The sequence below is a fragment of the Akebia trifoliata genome, chromosome 7, assembly GCF_017979445.1.
Source record: "Akebia trifoliata isolate Shusen 1 chromosome 7, ASM1797944v1, whole genome shotgun sequence".
Lineage (NCBI taxonomy): Eukaryota > Viridiplantae > Streptophyta > Magnoliopsida > Ranunculales > Lardizabalaceae > Akebia > Akebia trifoliata.
This window is the reverse complement of record NC_141381.1, coordinates 5,547,374-5,564,810: the sequence shown is the minus strand read 5'-3', so window position 1 is coordinate 5,564,810 and position 17,437 is coordinate 5,547,374. Positions and strand designations below refer to the sequence as shown.

Sequence of the window (17,437 nt, the reverse complement as noted above, 5' to 3'; positions counted from 1 at the left end):
TAAAAGATTACAATTACTCATTCTGACCTTGGTCTTAATGGTCTTTTCCTCTTGTTGGGTTTCACCAATCTTAATTATCAATGGTTAGGATGGTAAAAACCCAAAAGTTCTAGAGAATTCTCGATGCAGGTTAAAATGATCCTAAGACCTTGATCTTGAATCAAATGTGAAGAAACCAAATCAAATGATATGTAATTAGATGATAAGTTTTTGGCCTCTTTGGTCACTTCCCTTAAGAGAATCTCTAACAAACTAAGGATATGTTGGTCATTAAGTAGAAGTTTTAGAGAATTATCTAGGTTGAACAAAAGTGTCATAGGTTTTGGAACTTGGTCAAATTACATTGAATGCCTTAAGAACCATGTGCTCTTTGGAAAAGATTAGAAGGGTAGATAAGGGATTTCTCAGAGAATAAACCACAAAAAGAGAGGGTTAAGGAGTCATTTTTTCAAGAAAATTCCAGTGCACTTGGACTTCCAAAATTATTCTAACTGTCTAGGTTGAACTCAAGGTTCGCCCAACACTAAATTTAACCCTAGCTAAACTTGAGGTTCAACCAAGCTTAAATTAAGCCTCACCGAACTTGAGGTTTAGTCAGGCAAAACTTAACCTTGGTCGAACCTAAGGTTCAGCCATACCAAAATTTAATTTTGGTATGGATGAGGTCATTCCAGGATTAAATATGGCCTGACCGATGGTAAGGTGCGACCAAATTTAAAATTCCCTCTAAAAATGGCTTTCGAGTCATGTTGCTTCTCGACTGGTGGGCTTTAAAGCCAATATGAAAAATATTTTGGGTCAAACCCATTTTCAAAAAGTTCTTGATGCTTTCGGGCTCAACCTAAGCAAAAATGAGGTGTCTACAATACCTACTTGGCTACTTCAACCATCCCCTAGAATGTCTCAATGGCCTTATTAGTAAACCCATTATTCAATGTGTCCCATGAAAAAGAGATGCAAACCAGTCCAGAGAGAAAGAGAGAGAGTACCTCTTCAAATTTTTGGTGAGGCAAATCTCTAGTTGAAGGCTAGGTTTCAGGTTTTGTAAGGATGGGGAAACACAAAGTTGGATATGTTTGTGGAAAAGAAGGAAAAAAAAAAAGAAATTGATTATATTTAATTTTCTTTGTAAACAAATGTATGTAATATGTATATATATTTATATGTAATGAAATTTGGTTCAATTTTAGGATTCCCCTTAATCGAGAAACAAATAGAATCAATCGATTTTTCAATATACTAAACTAGAATCGAATCGATGAACGAAAAACCAAACCAAACCAATCAAAAATACTTTGGATTGGTTCGATTCTCGATTTGGCCCTATCCAATATGCACCCCTAATTAATTCTAGTGAGAGAGTTGGGAAATATATTGAGGATGACAAAATCATGTTTCATGCAACCCATGTAGCTTGGAATCTCAAGTAGTGTCAGACAACTATCATTATTATTTTTTTTAATTTTTTAGTATTATTCATGCTTAACACATTATATGAATGATACATTATGAAAATGATTTTCTCTTCTTATTATGGCGGCTCCTAAAAGGATTGGATTGACCACAGGATTTCAAAATAAGACCCATAACCAGCATAATATTTATAGTAGGTATTGAGGATGACAAAATTATGTTTCATGCATCCCATATGGTTTGGGGTGTCAAGTAGTATTTTATTTTGCACTACATTCATGCTTAACACATTATCTCTTCTTAGTATGGTGACACCTAAAAGGATTGGATGTACCATATGATTTCAAAATAAGACCCGTAAGCATTACTCATTCAGTAGGTCCCACAAACATCACTAGAGAGTTTAATTAAGAAGTTAGCTCTTATTCCTTACAGCTGGCAAGTCAGGTGGCAAGTTCCATTAGTTCTTTGTCCTTCCTTTAATTATTTGCTTGCACTACACTCTCCTTAATACGTGTCATCATCTTGATCTTATCTCAATACTCACCGACCTATTCCTCTTGTAATTATATTGGATTTGACACCTCCTTACTATGATGGTGGTGTTTATCACAATTACTTATTACGAAAGGTTGGCAATTTGTTTATCTTTTTTTTTTATTTTTTATTATCGGTAAGCTGGGTTTAAAAGGACCCTTCCCTTTTTATTAAAATCAATGCCTCGAATATAATTAATAGATATATCTTAAAGTAAAATATTTGCAAGTTCTTGAAAAATGATAAATTCTTCCTCAAGTAGAAAGTTAAAGTCAATAGGAAGTTATGGATTACATAGAAAATGAATTCTATAGATTTTCAAATTCCTTGGGAAAATAGTGGTGGGAAATTGGGCACGATGAAAATTTGAAATCCACCATATGATTGTATCTAGAAAATGCATAAGAAGAAGAAGAAGAGACAAGGCCAAGGCAGAACTTTGTGGTGCGCTGGTTTTGGGGAAAAAGAAAAGGAGCAAGTGCTGAATTTTATGGAATGGATTTCAATTTCTCATCCAACACCAAACCCAGCCTAAAGTTGTTTTTTAACTTGGGGGTAGAAAATCACTTTCTGTGAAAAATGAGCAGTCAAATAATGGTATTTCTCCTAAAAATTTGATATATATATATATATATATATATATATATATATATATATATATAATATATATATATATATATAAAGGTAATGTTTTGCATGGTATTGGGTGGTTACCCAATCCCATGTTTCTTTTGCACAACAAATGGCCCCAATGAACAAATGGCACAATCATTTGGGCCATTGTCCATCGTTCAAACATCTTTGATTAATTTTTTTCCCTTTTTATCAGTAAAGAATTGAAGATATTTCCTTATGAATAAATTACTAATCCTATATTATCCTGAAATCATGATTTATAGTAAAGATTTAACCATAAAATCAGTGGCACGTTAGTTTCCACAAATAAGAATTTCCCATTGCTATCTATACCAAAGAAACCGAACCATCAGTAAAACGATGGTATTTTTATTTAGAGAGCTGTTATTGGCACTATAAATTTTACTGATTACACCCCCATTAAAAATAAAGAAAATAATTGAATGGTTGAGAAGAAGTAAAAGTTCGGGTGCCAAGAAAGACTCTCTCATTTTGTTTTGTTAGATTTCTAATTTTGGATTTAGGAATTTAGATGAGTCTAATCATAATGGTAAATAAGTAATAAATTGTTTTGGAACTAGTGTTATAATGTTTTGTAATGTTGAGATTATAATTTGAGCCAAACATGTGTAATTGTGGTGTGATAAATAATTTAAGAAATTGAGGTGTAATAAGTAAACGTAGGGCCCAATAGCAGCTTTCTGAGACCACCTACCTAGCCATAATCTTTGCATCTCTACCCCATTACCCTCGTGAATTTCAGATCCATTAAAGGTACATTGAACATCATTTGAAATTCTTTCAAGATAATTGTTTTTTCTTGTACTTTTTATTTTTTTCTCATAGAGTTGGACTTGAACACCACCACTACAAAGATGCATTATATTATGTCAACCAACTAAGCTACGGATTTTTTTCTTGAGCTTGGAATGCTTAGTTTTAAGATGGAAAGAAAGGCTTTAAGCACTTGAAATCATCAATGTTAACTCGCAGATTTGGTAAATTGGGTATGCATTGGATGCACATGGGCTCATGCGCTTGGTGGATCCCGGATTCTGTGAGCAAAAAAAAAAAAATGTGAAGTTCGTAAGCCTAGCAGCACAGGCTCATCCTACTCATATTGTATTATTTACCACTTTTGAGTGAGATAAGGATGAATGGATGATTAAAGAAACTTGACCGTCTCGAAGATCACTATTATTATAAGAAGATTTTATATATTTGATCTCACTTCTTGACATCTTATCCAGGTGAGGATAATATCTGTGCAATTAACTTAAAACATTAATTCAGCTCCTAAGGTGTAAGAGAACATTCAGGGGGTAAACCTTGAGGGAAACGCTTAAGATCATTGCAGTAATTGTAGATCATGTAGTTATTCTGGACCCACTTGAGTTTTTTCTCACCATTGGAATCTAGTGTTTGGTCCCACCAACTTCCCTTAGACGCATCAGCTTGGAAACCCCGATAAGAGGCGATGAATGGGGCATGGGTCCAGTTAGTCTTGACTAGCCCACCCCTCGTGGCCCAGTCATCCGCGCACCAAAGTGTCGCATGGAGGCACATGGGCTTGTCTTTAGGGTACGGTACCCCTAAACCTTCTGCATTTCGAAAGACTCTGATGGGTGTCCCGTCCACTGAGAAGCTGATTAAAGAAAAATAACATTCACATTTTGTCAAGGAGGAAAATGATACACATATATATATATATATATATATAGAGAGAGAGAGAGAGAGAGAGACATCTTTCAGTTGAGAAATTGATATTTTTGATGTAGACAAAGATCTCAAGAAAGAAGACCAAACTTTAAAACAAAATGAATAACTTCCTAGCTGTAAATTAGAACAACTGTTAAAAATTTAATATTCTGAAATTAATATTGAGAGCTACAAATTGGTTCGAATAAGCATCTCGAAAAAAGATCTTTTCTAGCATGTTTTGTTACTTTAGTCTTAGTTGAAAAAAATATTCAGTCCAAGTAAAAAATGTACTATTTTTAGTAATTTTTATGTCTACACATTTGGAGTCTTAGTCCTTTTAGAAGATTGTTATTACGTATTCTAAAATTAGTAAATGAGATTTTGTCAAACTAGAATCATTTACTATTGTGAAATGTTTACTACTTTTTATAAATTTTGTTATTTTGGGTCAGTAGGTAGTAGTTGGTACAAAGTGGAATCAAATTAGAAGTCCTATAGTTTATATAATTGGCTTACTTCTCTTATTTGGCTTGTGGATTCAAGGTTCTTTATTTAAGTAACACAATGTTCTTCTTTGCTCCTTGGTGTTAATTTTCAATCATTTTTTATTGGTACACACTTCGAATGCAATTTCAGAATTCTAGACTCCATTAGAGCTTCTTAGAAATTGGTGTTCTTGGAATCAATAAGAAATATCATCTGTCACAATGGCTCCATAAACACATGATATAATAAAGAATTTTCTAGTCTCCAACGTCTTTTGACACAAAATCCGACTTCAGTTGAGATGAAACAAAATATAGGGCTCCTAGAGAACAATATGGACTTTCCATAGACTCGGTTATAGAGAATCTTCAGAAGTGGAGTTCCAAATTAAAATCATAGAGGAAATGTTTAAGTCTATCCCGATTGATATGGATTCAATTATCAAAACTTTCATTGCAATATTGGTTAGCGGATTCTTTTGGAAGTATAGGAAGTATGGTGCCTTGTTCATTGCATATGCATTCTTGAACATATAAGTTGGCAAGACTTGCTTGCTCGAACTCGTGGAAAAAAAAAATTGACCAAAGAGAACAAAAATCACACACAACATAAAAAATTTACTTGGTTCGACAATGTGTTCGGATAAGATCTAAAAAATCACTATTTTCTTTCCTAGGTTTTACAACTTTAGAGATCCCCAACCTCCAACAAAATACAAGACATTTAAACAATAATCTCCACCTAAGCTTGAATTTTGTCACCTTGAAGAAGATTTGGGATAATAACCTATCACACGTGGCCAAAGCTCCATCTTGCCTAAATACCAGAACCTCCTAGAGAGAATTCACGCATGTCTTATACAATGAACTTTGCATCTACTATGCGTGAGATGCAACTCCACATTCAACCTGTATCAGATCAAGAATAGTCACTATTTTCTTTCATTGGTTTTACAACTATAAAGACCTCTATTTCTAAAATTGGGAGTTACTAAATATGTCTCTCCCCCCAAAAATTAGAAACCCCTACAATTCAATTTACATCAAACATAATACAAGAAATTTACACAACAATCTCCACCTTGACTTGAATTTTGTCGCCTTAAAGAAGATCTGGGATAATAACCTATCACATGTTGCCAAAACTCCATCTTACCTAAATACCAAAATTTCCTAGAGAGAATTTTCACAATGAAGTTTGCATAAACTATGTCTAGGATACAAATCCGACAAAGTCACAAGTATGTTAATATCGCAAAAAACCATTAACCTTTTAGAATCACCAGCTATACATACTATTGATTCATCATGGTCCACTCTTACTCGATCACACGGCTAATGGACATAGATAATTGACCCAAGCCGACTGTAGTCAATTCCAAATAGGGACTTTGACTTGTCCTCTCGAACCGTATAAATTTCATAACAATCATATATAATTTTGAAACACAAATTTGTTTTTGCACCATCTATGAAAGAGACTCTTTGTAAACATCTACTACCATGTATACCCTATTTTCAACCACCCATCGAGGTCTTGGGAATACCATGCATCATTGTATTCACGATGCAACTCATCACACATTTCTCTCCTCATTTGGACTATGCAACCACATGTGATTTTCAAAACTCCACTTCCCCTTGAATACTTGTAATCAATGAAATCCAATTTGACAAGTGATATTAAATTCTTTTGCATCTTTAGGATAACTGATGTACCACCACAATATGTATTACTCCTATGACATGAAAAATAAATTCGTCACTGAAGGAGACCACACTTATCTTCCTTTCTTGGAACGTATCAAATTATTATTTTTAATTATATATGGATTGAATAACCTGAATCTAATATCCACACATCATGAAAAAAAAGTATGTATAACTTTGGAGACTTTGAGAACATCTCCATATTAATCTTCACTTTTCACTGCAGCAATCGCACTACCTGAATTATCCATACTTTCTTTTTGTTTTTTGTTTTTTGTGTCTTTTGCACAAGCTGGACAATCCCTTTTGATGTGACCACATTCTTTATAGTAGTAGCACTATATGTATTCCCCGTCAATTTAATCTACTCCTATCTGAAGTCTTTCCTCGTTGATTCTCTCCATGAATAATGAACCTTTGACCATTATATTTAAGATTGGGTCTTCTCTTAATATCGTTTGATAGAAGTACTACTTTGATCTCTTCCAGTTTCACAAAATATTTCCCATATGAAAGTGTAATCACCAAATTGTCGTAGGAATCTAAAAGTGAGTTAAGAAGTATAATGGCCTTATATTCTTATTCTAACTTAACATCAACTTCATGTAGTTAATCAAAGGCCTGATTGAGCACATTCATGTGTTCTAGGAGATTTGCACCATCTACCATCTTCAAAGTTTAGGTACCAATTCCTCTTTTTATAATGTTAAATAACATGCTATCTCCAAAACAAATTCGAATTTTACTAACTGTTCTTGCCTCGCTGTTTTCTCAACCTGCATCTGTCATATACTCTAGTTTATCGAACTTTCCTTTTAACGCCCTAGCCAGGCTCATTGAATTAAGATGTTCTTCGCGCTTCTTTTTCATATATTAAAATTATCATTCCCATTGAATCTCTTGACCCTTGAACTTTGTATTTGAACTCTTCATTGCCATCGTATTAAATTCCAAAACGAAAAGTAATACGACCTCTAAAGAACTGTCAGTTTATATTGTCTCTCCATACAAAACCAATGGCTTTAATATTGATTTGTGAAAAAAAAAATAGCAAAGATAATAGAAATTACACAAAACACAAGAATTTACGTGGTTCGAAAGTGTGCCTATGTCTATGGATTAGATCAAGAACAATCACTTATTTTCTTTCCTTGGTTTTACAACCCTAGAGATCTCTATTTATAAAACTAGCAGTTGCTAAATGTGTCTATCTCCACAAAAATTGAAACCCACTACAACTCACCATACCGCCAATAAAATACAAGACATTTACACAACATAAATAGATATGGATTAGTTGCAAGTTTTTGAGTTTTATAGTTTGGGTGATGAAGAAGGTTTATCATTTGAGCAAACTATAGAATACAAATGGAACCAATGGCGTCTAATTCTTTTGATACTCTTGATCATTCTCCGGACAATTGTCCTAAACATAATCGTATCAGCCAATCCATTAAAGTGGGTGCCAAAGAAGATCACTATTAATGGTGAAGTTTCTCATTCAATGAAGAAGTTGAGTAAACCATCCATGTAGAAGATATAAAACAATCGAATACTAGTCATGAGAGTGAAAATTCAGATGTGCTAAAATTTCTAAATAGAAAGGTGTCAAAGAATGGTTTGTTGGCTCCATCACTAGATAAAAACTTATTTATCAATTTAAACTGTAACAAAGAAAGGGAAGGATGGGAAATTCAACTTGATTCGCGGTAAAGATTTGAGACCAAAAAAGGAAAATCAAGATCGAAAAAATAGTGACCCCCTACCTAGTTCCCCCAATCAACACAAAATCCAATGAAGAAGATGATTGATTTTGTTGATCAAGAGTCTTGAAATTTTTTAACTTTCTTTGCAGTGTTTAATCTATTAATTCAGTGTTAATCTTAGTTTTTTCGTTGTTGTCTGCCTAGTTTAGGTTGATCTTTAGAATAATCTTCTAAAATCCATTGTGTGTTTCTTGTGTTATGTGAGGTCATGTTCCTATATATCTTTTTGATAAGGGACAGGTTATTTGCACCCACCATTTGTGCTCGCTACACCCACTTAAACACTTTTTGGGTGTGGGCTGTGTGGCATGTACTTGGTAACCAGATTGTGAAGCAGGTGCAGATGCGAGAGGAGCAGAAATGTGAAAAACATCCTTAAGTATCATTGTAAAGACTTCTAAAAAAAAATTGTTTAATTAGTTTACATAAAATTTAGATTTGGATTCTAATCATGATTAAATCAATGGTTGCGAATCAATCAAAAAATTATATCAAATTTAATAAATGTAAGTCATCAACCAAGAATTGTTTGTGCATATTTGACGATCCACTTTTATGGTTTGCAGCCCAGAAAACTATTCTAAAAATATTTGACTGAATGACACCAAACATTTTATATAAATATTTGGAAAAAAAAAAATCTAAAGACATTCATGTGTACGTATGAATACATCCACAACTACACAATGTGAACTAAAAAGTCTTTAAGATAAATTCGAGTTAATAACATCAAATGTGTTATCTTAATAATTACAACAAAATAATATTTATATGGATGATTAACAAACATTCATGACATGTAAAGAGGCCCATAATGAAATGTGCGATCTGATATTTCGAGAGCGCAGATTCTAAGCGAATCTCCTCTCAATTACCTAACAGTTTAGGTTACTAAGGGCATGTATTGAAGTAAGGTGGGTGCAACTAGAATAGTCACTACGTGAAAACTGGAAATTTTTGGTTTAGAGTAGTCGAATTTCTCATATCCTCCATTAATTTGTTGATTTTGGCCCATGGAAAAAAAAATTCAACAATGAAATATCTGACGTCTTGGTCCACCAAATTTTATGAAATTTGATGGCCTTGGACCATCAAATATGGGTCTTTTTAATCATTGTGAGCCCTTTTCATTATTCGTGTTTATATTAATTTAAGGGTAAATTACCACTTTGTAAACAGAATATGAAAAAATTCTAATTCCGGTTAAATGTTCATTTTAATTCCCAAAATGTGAACTTGCTGTTGAGATTTGTTATTCTAGATGTTAGGCTGCTTTAGTGGTTTGTTACCACTCTGTCAATAAATCCCTATTGTTAGGGGTTAGTTGTTTGATTGAATTAGTCTTACCACATTATTAGGATCTGATTAAAGGTGGGCTGTTATTTTTCCTGTTTTCAAGCTTGCTTTGTAAGGCTATAAAATAACCAAATTTTCTCTTCAATAAACTATACAGAGATTTCTCCCAAAATTTCCTTATCATTGTCATAAGTTTTTCTGATTTTTAACATTTGGTATCAGAGCCTATCAAAGGGCCTGGTTAAAATTAGAAACAGCAACCTTCTTTGTGTGTAGTGATTAAAGTAAGATGACAGAAAAAAATTTTGTGCAGCCAGTAGTTCCGAAATTTGATGGGCACTATGATCATTGGGCGATGCTCATGGAAAATTTCTTGTGTTCTAAGGAGTATTGGGGCTTGGTGGAGAATGGGATTCCTACAATAGCAGAAGGTCTCACAGATGCTCAGAGGAAGAACATTGAAGATCAGAAGTTGAAAGATTTGAAAGAAAAGAGCTATTTATTTCTAGCAATAGATCGTTCGGTCCTAGAGACAATCCTCAACAAGGATACAGCAAATAACATATGGGATTCCTTGAAGCAGAAGTATCAAGGTACAACACAAGTAAAGCGTGCTCACTTGCAAGCTCTCCGAAAGGAGTTTGAAATTCTTCACATGAAGGCAGGAGAATCTGTGAATGAGTATTTTGCTCGGACCTTTGTCATAGCCAACAAAATGAAATCAAATGGTAAGGACAAAGGAGATGTTACTGTAGTTGAAAAGATTTTGAAATCCATGACTCCAAAGTTTGATTATGTTGTGTGTTCCATTGAGGAGTCTAAGGATATAGACACCTTAACCATTGATGAGTTGCAAAGCAGCCGCTCGTACATGAACAACGCATGAGTTCTCATGTGGAAGAAGAACACGCTTTGAAGATTACTCATGGAGATCAATCTGGAGGAAGGGGTCGAGAACGTGGAAGTTTTAGAGGAAGAGGAAGGGGACAAGGCAGACAAAGCTTCGACAAGGCCACAGTGGAATGTTATTACTGTCATAAGCTTGGGCATTTTCAATGGGAATGTCCAAGCAAGGAGAAGGAAGCCAACTATGCTCAGACTGAAGAAGAGATGTTAATGATGGCTTGTGTTGATATGACTAAGGGTAATGGAGAAGATATGTGGTTCCTTGACTCGAGATGTAGCAATCATATGTGTGGAAAGAAGGAATACTTTTTCAGATTTTGATGGAAGTTTCAGAGTTTCTGTGAAGCTGGGCAACAATTCAAGTATGGTTGTAATGGGAAAGGGCAATGTACGACTACAAGTTAATGGAAGAGCACAGATTATCACAGGAGTATTTTATGTGCCGGAGCTGAAGAACAATTTACTAAGTATTGGGCAATTGCAAGAAAAGGGGCTTAACATTCTGTTTCAAAGTAAAAAGTGTAAAGTGTTTCATCCTGATAAAGGCTTAATAATGGAGACGAAGATGGCTTCGAATCGAATGTTGATACTGCATGTTATATCTCAGCCTATAGCATCTACTTGTTTCAACACAATCACGAAAGATATGGTGCAACTTTGGCATTATAGATATAGACACTTGAGCTTTAAGGGCTTAAAGACTCTTCAGCAGAATCAGATGGTGAATGGTTTACCACAGTTTAAGTCTCCCTCAAGGCTATGTAAGGCTTGTTTAGTAAGGAAGCAACAAAGGTTCTCATTTTCAAGGAAAAGCACCTGGAGAGCTTCACAAATTCTTCAATTAGTGCATGCTGATATTTGTGGACCAATCAAGCCCATCTCAAATGGTAAGAAGAGGTATTTAATTACTTTCACTGATGACTTTAGTAGAAAAACATGGGTTTATTTTTTGATAGAAAAATCAGAAGCCCTAACTATTTTTAAGAGTTTTAAGATACATGTTGAGAAGGAAACGAACTCGTTCATTAAAGTGTTACGTACTAATCGAGGAGGAGAGTTTATATCACAAGAGTTCATCAACTTTTGTGATGTAAATGGCATACGAAGACAATTGACAGCTGCTTACACACCACAACAGAATGGAGTTGCGGAACGGAAGAATAGAACTATTATGAATATGGTTCATTGTATGATTTCTGAAAAGCAACTTCCAAAAAATTTATGGCCTGAAGCAGTCAATTGGACAGTGCATGTCTTGAATCGAAGTCCAACAGTAGCAATGAAAAATAAGACTCCAGAAGAAGCTTGGAGCGGAGTTAAGCCTTCAGTTGAGCATTTTCGAGTTTTTGGATGTGTCTCCCAAGTTCATGTGCCTGACAGTAAAAAAACTAAGCTGGATGATAAGAGCTTGAGTTGTGTTCTATTGGGAGTGAGTGAGGAGTCCAAGGCTTATAGGCTCTATGATCCAGTTTCACAAAGAATCATAATAAGTATGGATGTTGTATTCGAAGAAGACAAGAATTGGGATTGGGATAAGAAATATGAAAAATCCATTGTGTGTGACTTAGAATGGGGTGATCTTGAGGAGGAAGCAGCTATGTTTGATGAAAATGAAGAAGGGAGCGAATCTGAATATGATCTTGAAGCCAATGATCCTGAAGCTAATGTAGACGTAGCTGAAGAGAATTTTTCCTCAGATTTCTTGACCGAAGAAAGCTCTTCTAGCTATAATGAAGGGAGGAATAGGAGACCACCAATCTGGATAAGAGACTATGAAACAGGAGAAAACATTTCTGAAGAAGATAATGAAGCTTATTTGGCTATGTTTGCAACTACTGATCATATTCGATTTGAAGATGCTGTGAAGAATAGGAAATGGAGGAAAGCCATGGATTTAGAAATGGAAGCAATAAATAGCAATGATACATGGGTATTGACGGAGTTACCTAAGGGAGCAAAGAAGGTTGGAGTGAAATGAATTTATATGACCAAGTTTAATCAAAATGGAGAAGTAGACAAAAACAGGGCTAGGCTTGTAACGAAGGGGTATACTCAACAACATGGGGTAGACTATACTGAAGTATATGCACCTGTGGCACGCATGGAGACAATTCGATTGATGATAGCACTTGCAGCTCAAAGTGGATGGACTATCTATCAGTTAGATGTGAAGTTTGCATTTTTACATGGTAAGCTGAATGAAGTGGTTTTTGTGGAGCAGCCTTGTGGTTATGTGCAAAAGGGAAATGAACAGAAGGTCTACAAGTTAAAGAAGGCACTTTATGGGCTTAAGCAAGCACCACGTGCTTGGTACAGTCGTATAAAGGCCTATTTCATAAAAGAAGGCTTTGAGAAGTGTGACTACGAGCATACTTTATTCATCAAGACAAGCAAAGAAGGCAAAGTATTAATTGTAAGTCTCTACATTGATGATCTTATTTTTACTGGAAATGATGATTCAATGTTTACAGAGTTTAAAAATTCCATGAAGCATGAGTTTGACATGACAGGTCTTGGTAAGATGAGGTATTTCCTTGGTCTTGAAATCGTGCAAAGATCTGATGGTGTTTTTATCAGTCAAAAGAAGTATGCTTTGGAGGTGTTGCAACGGTTTGGAATGGACAAAAGTAATTCTGTTCATAATCCTATTGTTTCTTGTTTTAAGCTTGTGAAAGATGAAAATGGAGTTAAAGTGGACAAGAGTTACTATAAACAGATTGTCGGTAGTCTCATGTATTTGACAGCTACTCGACCTGACATGATGTATGTGGTAAGTCTTATTAGTAAATATATGGAGAATCCTACTGAGCTTCATTTACAGGTAGCAAAAGGGGTGCTGAGATATTTGAAATGAACAACTGGTTTTGGAATTTTCTATAAGAAGGGAGGAGATGATGAACTTGTTTCATACACTGATAATGATTATGCTGGAGATTTGAGGATAGAAAAAGTACTTCAGGCTATGTGTTTTTATTAAGTTCAGGAGCAGTATCATGGTCATCAAGAAAACAACCAGTAGTAAGTCTATCTACCATAAAGGCAGAGTTTATTACTGCAGCTTCGTGTGCATGCCAAGCAGTATGGTTTAGTGATTGTAGCATTCAATTTAAGGGAGGAATTGTTGAGATTTGTTATTTTAGATGTTAGACTGCTTTAGTGGTTTGTTACCACTCTGTCAATAAATCCCTATTGTTAAGGGTTAGTTGTTTGATTGAATTAGTCTTACCACATTATTAGCATCTGATTAAAGGTGGGCTGTTATTTTTCCTATTTTCAAGCTTGCTTTGTAAGGCTATAAAATAGCCAAGTTTGCTCTTCAATAAACTGTACAGAGATTTCTCCCAAAATTTCCTTATCATTCTCATAAGTTTTTCTGATTTTTAACACTTGCAAGTTTGCATGTTTTTCTAGTGAGGATCTCACAGGTTTAAAGTGACAATCTCGCTGGGTTTTTTTTTTTCTAAATATCTCACTGGTTATATACTGACGAACTCGCTAAAAGTAGTAAATATGTGAGATCTTCACTTTTATAACCAGCAAAACTGTCGCGTTGTAAAAACAAATATCAGTGAGATTGTCACATGAAAATGTGCAATCTCGCAAGTTCACTTTTTGGAAATTAAAATGAATAGTGACCCAGAATTGGATTTCAACCAAAAATTGCTCACGTTTCGGTAAAATTCCCTTAGGGTGTGTTTGATTGTATGAAAAATTAAATTTCATGAAAAAATGATTGTAGTAAAATGACTAGAATGAAAATTTTGAACCTATTGTTTAATGTTACTTTAAAAAAATAAGAGAGGAAAAATAGAAAGAAGAAGAAGTAGATGAAAAATAAGAGGAAAAGGAAAAGGAGAGGACGTGGTGGTGGTGGTGGCAGCGACTGCAGAGTTGAGGGAGGACGTGGTGGAGGTGGAGGAAGAAGAAAGAGAGAGAGAGAGAGAGAGGTTGTCGACGATGGTGAGGTTGAGGTTGAATGTGATGTTGGCAATGGTGGTGATGGGGAAGATGAAGGGATGAGTTAAGGATTAATTTAGGGATGAAAAATAGAGATGGATTTCACATTATCACGCACACCCTAAAGTCTAATAAAAGTTCACTTTCCTATGAGTGAGAAAGTGAACTTTTGTTAGACTTTAAGATGTGGGTGAAAAATGATTTTCCATGAAAAAATGCAATCAAACACATGAAAAATATTATTTTCCATGAAAATTGATTTTTCACCTTATTTTTCATATGCAATCAAACATACTCTTAATGTAATTCACTTGCTTGCTTGGTAAAAAATAAAATTGGAGGCATAGGTTGTGTTGCAATCGACCCGAACCTAATCCATTCTTGGGTCCAATATATCCAAATAATGAGCTGACATAGCACTAAGCCAAAAGTTGGATCGAGTTTGGTGATCAGTCAAGTTAGTGATGGATTCTCTATCTTATTAGATTGGTTTTCTTATTTATTTATTTATTTGGTCTTAGAATAGAAATAAAGAAGAAAATCAAAAGGAAGTAAAGAAAATACTCAACAGTATCTGATGGTGATTCCAGAGAATAGAATAAGTATGAAAGTCCTGTCTAGGATCAAACCACAGATAGAACTGCTGCTCTCTGTTACCCTTCCCTTGTGTATAAACATTGGTGTGAAGGATATAAGGCTCCCCACTAATGTTCCCTAGAAACTCGAAGTCTATTTCGTCTTGTCCCAATCCTTGTGAAGTCAACTGTAGTTCAAAATTATAATTAAAATTTTCTTAGCCATGATTGAAGATATACTCAGAAATTAATTAATAAAAAATAAAATTGACATACATAATATGTCGTTACAGTTCCAGCTGAATCACCCGGGACGAGTTTGATTTTCATGTCGATCTTACAGAATAGATATTCATTTTTGGATTGGAATCCAGAACCCGAGCCTTTATCCAAGGAGAGTTGTACAAGATCACCATTTTCAGATATTTTGACTCGATTCCAACCCCAAACGTTGTCGAAGTCCAAGTTAAAATCTGCATCAACTAAGAACAAGAAGATGAACAAGTAGAAGAAAGGAATCCTAGACATCTCCGAAATAATTGGGAGAGTGAGAGAGAGAGAGAGAGGAAATGAAGAAGAAGAAGAATAGATGAATGGGTTGGAAATAAGGTTAAATTATATATATATAAATGTATCTAGAGTGTTGAGTGCAACGTTGGGATCTGACTCATAATAGCATTCTTTGACAAGAGGCTTGGTGTCCCATATTTTTTCTTCATCTCTCTCTTACAAACATCATTAATCTTGGAAAAACTTTCACGGTGTAGAAGTCTGATTCAAATGTTTGAAACAGATGTCCATGCAAAGTGTCATGTAATATTGTAACACATTTAGTACGGCTTGGGTGGATCCTAATTTTTGAAACTTGCCTGAGTCAATATGGTTTGATTGAATTTCAAAATGACTCGGTGTATAGACTCAATGTGAAAAAACACATATTTGACAGCCCAAGGATGAAAATTTTCGTAAAAAATTTCATTGTCGAGTTTTTTCTTTTAATGTGCCAAAACCATCAAATTAATGAAAGATGGGAGAATTTCGACTACTCTAAGCCTTAGAATCTAAGACCTTGGCTTGTAGAATTTATCAGTTTTCTCATGGTGTCATTTGGACTAAGACAAGGGTATTGGCTCATTGGATGGAATTTTCATGTTCATCAAGTGTCATGACAATATGCTTAGAATAGTACATTTAGTAACGCTTCTTATTATATTTGCATTCCCTCTAGTGGGTTTAAATGTTGATGCCATGTTGAAAAATCCAATGGTATAATGGATTGTTCACAAGAAATACCCAAACTATTAAAAGAAAATTTATTGAAAAAAACAGAAGGAATATTTGTTGTAGATATTTTCTCACCTTTTGAAACCTTGTTTAAAGTTAAAAATCTAGATTGCTAAATTAGATCAAGAAAACAAATAAATGCCTAGAAATATTTCATGAAGGAATTGTTGCTTTTGGGCCTAGAAAGTAAGAAAAAAAACATTAGCTCAAATTTAGTATTTTTCGTCTTTGCTTGTGTGTGATGTGGAGTTGAAAATCCGTCCGCCTCGAGATTTATGCTATAAAAGACCCATCACCTAATCTTCTTAGTTGCCTCGATTCCTTTTCGATGGGTTACTTTTCAAAGATACTTTGACATTCAAGTCACAAGAGCAATGTGTTTCTTAGCCTATCGAAAATATATATATATATATATATAGGGTCGGGTTCCGTAGACTCACATTACGACTCACATTGCGACACACCGTTTTGTCTTATATGGGCAAAAATGTTTGGAATGGGCTGATTTTTTGTGAGGATGATCTCTATGGTGAGGAGATCATCCTTGCCAAAAATCAGCTCATTATCAAACTTCTAGCCCCATGTTTACAAGTTGAAAATTTTTAGACCGTCCAATTTTTGTAAATCAATTTTGATGGGGTTAGAAGTTTTGGAATGGGATGATTTTTTGCCAGGATGATCCCCTCATCACAGAGATTATCCTCACAAAAAATCAGCCCATTCCAAGTATTTTTGCCCATATAAGACAAACGGTGTGTCGCAATGTGAGTCGTAATAGGGGTCGTAATAACGCTATCCATATATATATAAGAGCAATCTTACAATATCGCCACACTAAATTGAATCACAAAAAAAACTTTAATTGATCTTCTACTAATAATTAAATTTAGAGTCTTGATAATACGACTCCCCAAGTGGCATACTCAATCGACTTCCTAACGTGGACAAGTTCGGGAACCATAAATCTGTACGCCTTGAGATACAATTTTTTTTAATGGGAAACTGCAATTGTGTATCCCGAGGTGCACAGATCTATGGTTCCCAAACTTGTCACGTAATAGAGTCGTTGAGTATGCCACCGAGCAAGTCATATTATCACAACTCTTAAATTTAATGCTGTGAGAGGTTATTCTTGTTGTGCAGATTAATGTAGGAATAATTTTCTACTAAT

General features: G+C 34.7%; 1 protein-coding gene across 1 annotated transcript; it reads right to left on the bottom strand.

The window, feature by feature from the left end:
- Nucleotides 1–3,882: 3,882 nt before the first annotated feature.
- LOC147398107 (xyloglucan endotransglucosylase/hydrolase protein 24-like) lies at nt 3,883–15,531 on the bottom strand. The gene is made up of 3 exons (XM_086448935.1): nt 15,259–15,531; nt 14,977–15,170; nt 3,883–4,231 (listed from the first exon to the last, which is right to left on the bottom strand). The coding sequence occupies exons 1-3, from the start codon at nt 15,508–15,510 to the stop codon at nt 3,883–3,885; spliced, it is 795 nt and encodes a 264-aa protein (XP_086305061.1). The 5' UTR covers nt 15,511–15,531.
- Nucleotides 15,532–17,437: the final 1,906 nt, after the last annotated feature.

Bases quoted from the DNA above. Each gene is read 5' to 3' on its own strand.
- LOC147398107 (XM_086448935.1), bottom strand. From the start codon at position 15,510: ATGTCTAGGATTCCTTTCTTCTACTTGTTCATCTTCTTGTTCTTAGTT. The intron at 15,171-15,258 runs GTATGTCAATTT...TTTGAACTACAG, and splicing joins GAACTGTAACGACATATTAT to TTGACTTCACAAGGATTGGG. The intron at 4,232-14,976 runs GTTGAGTATTTT...TTCTTTAATCAG, and splicing joins TGGAATCACCATCAGATACT to CTTCTCAGTGGACGGGACAC.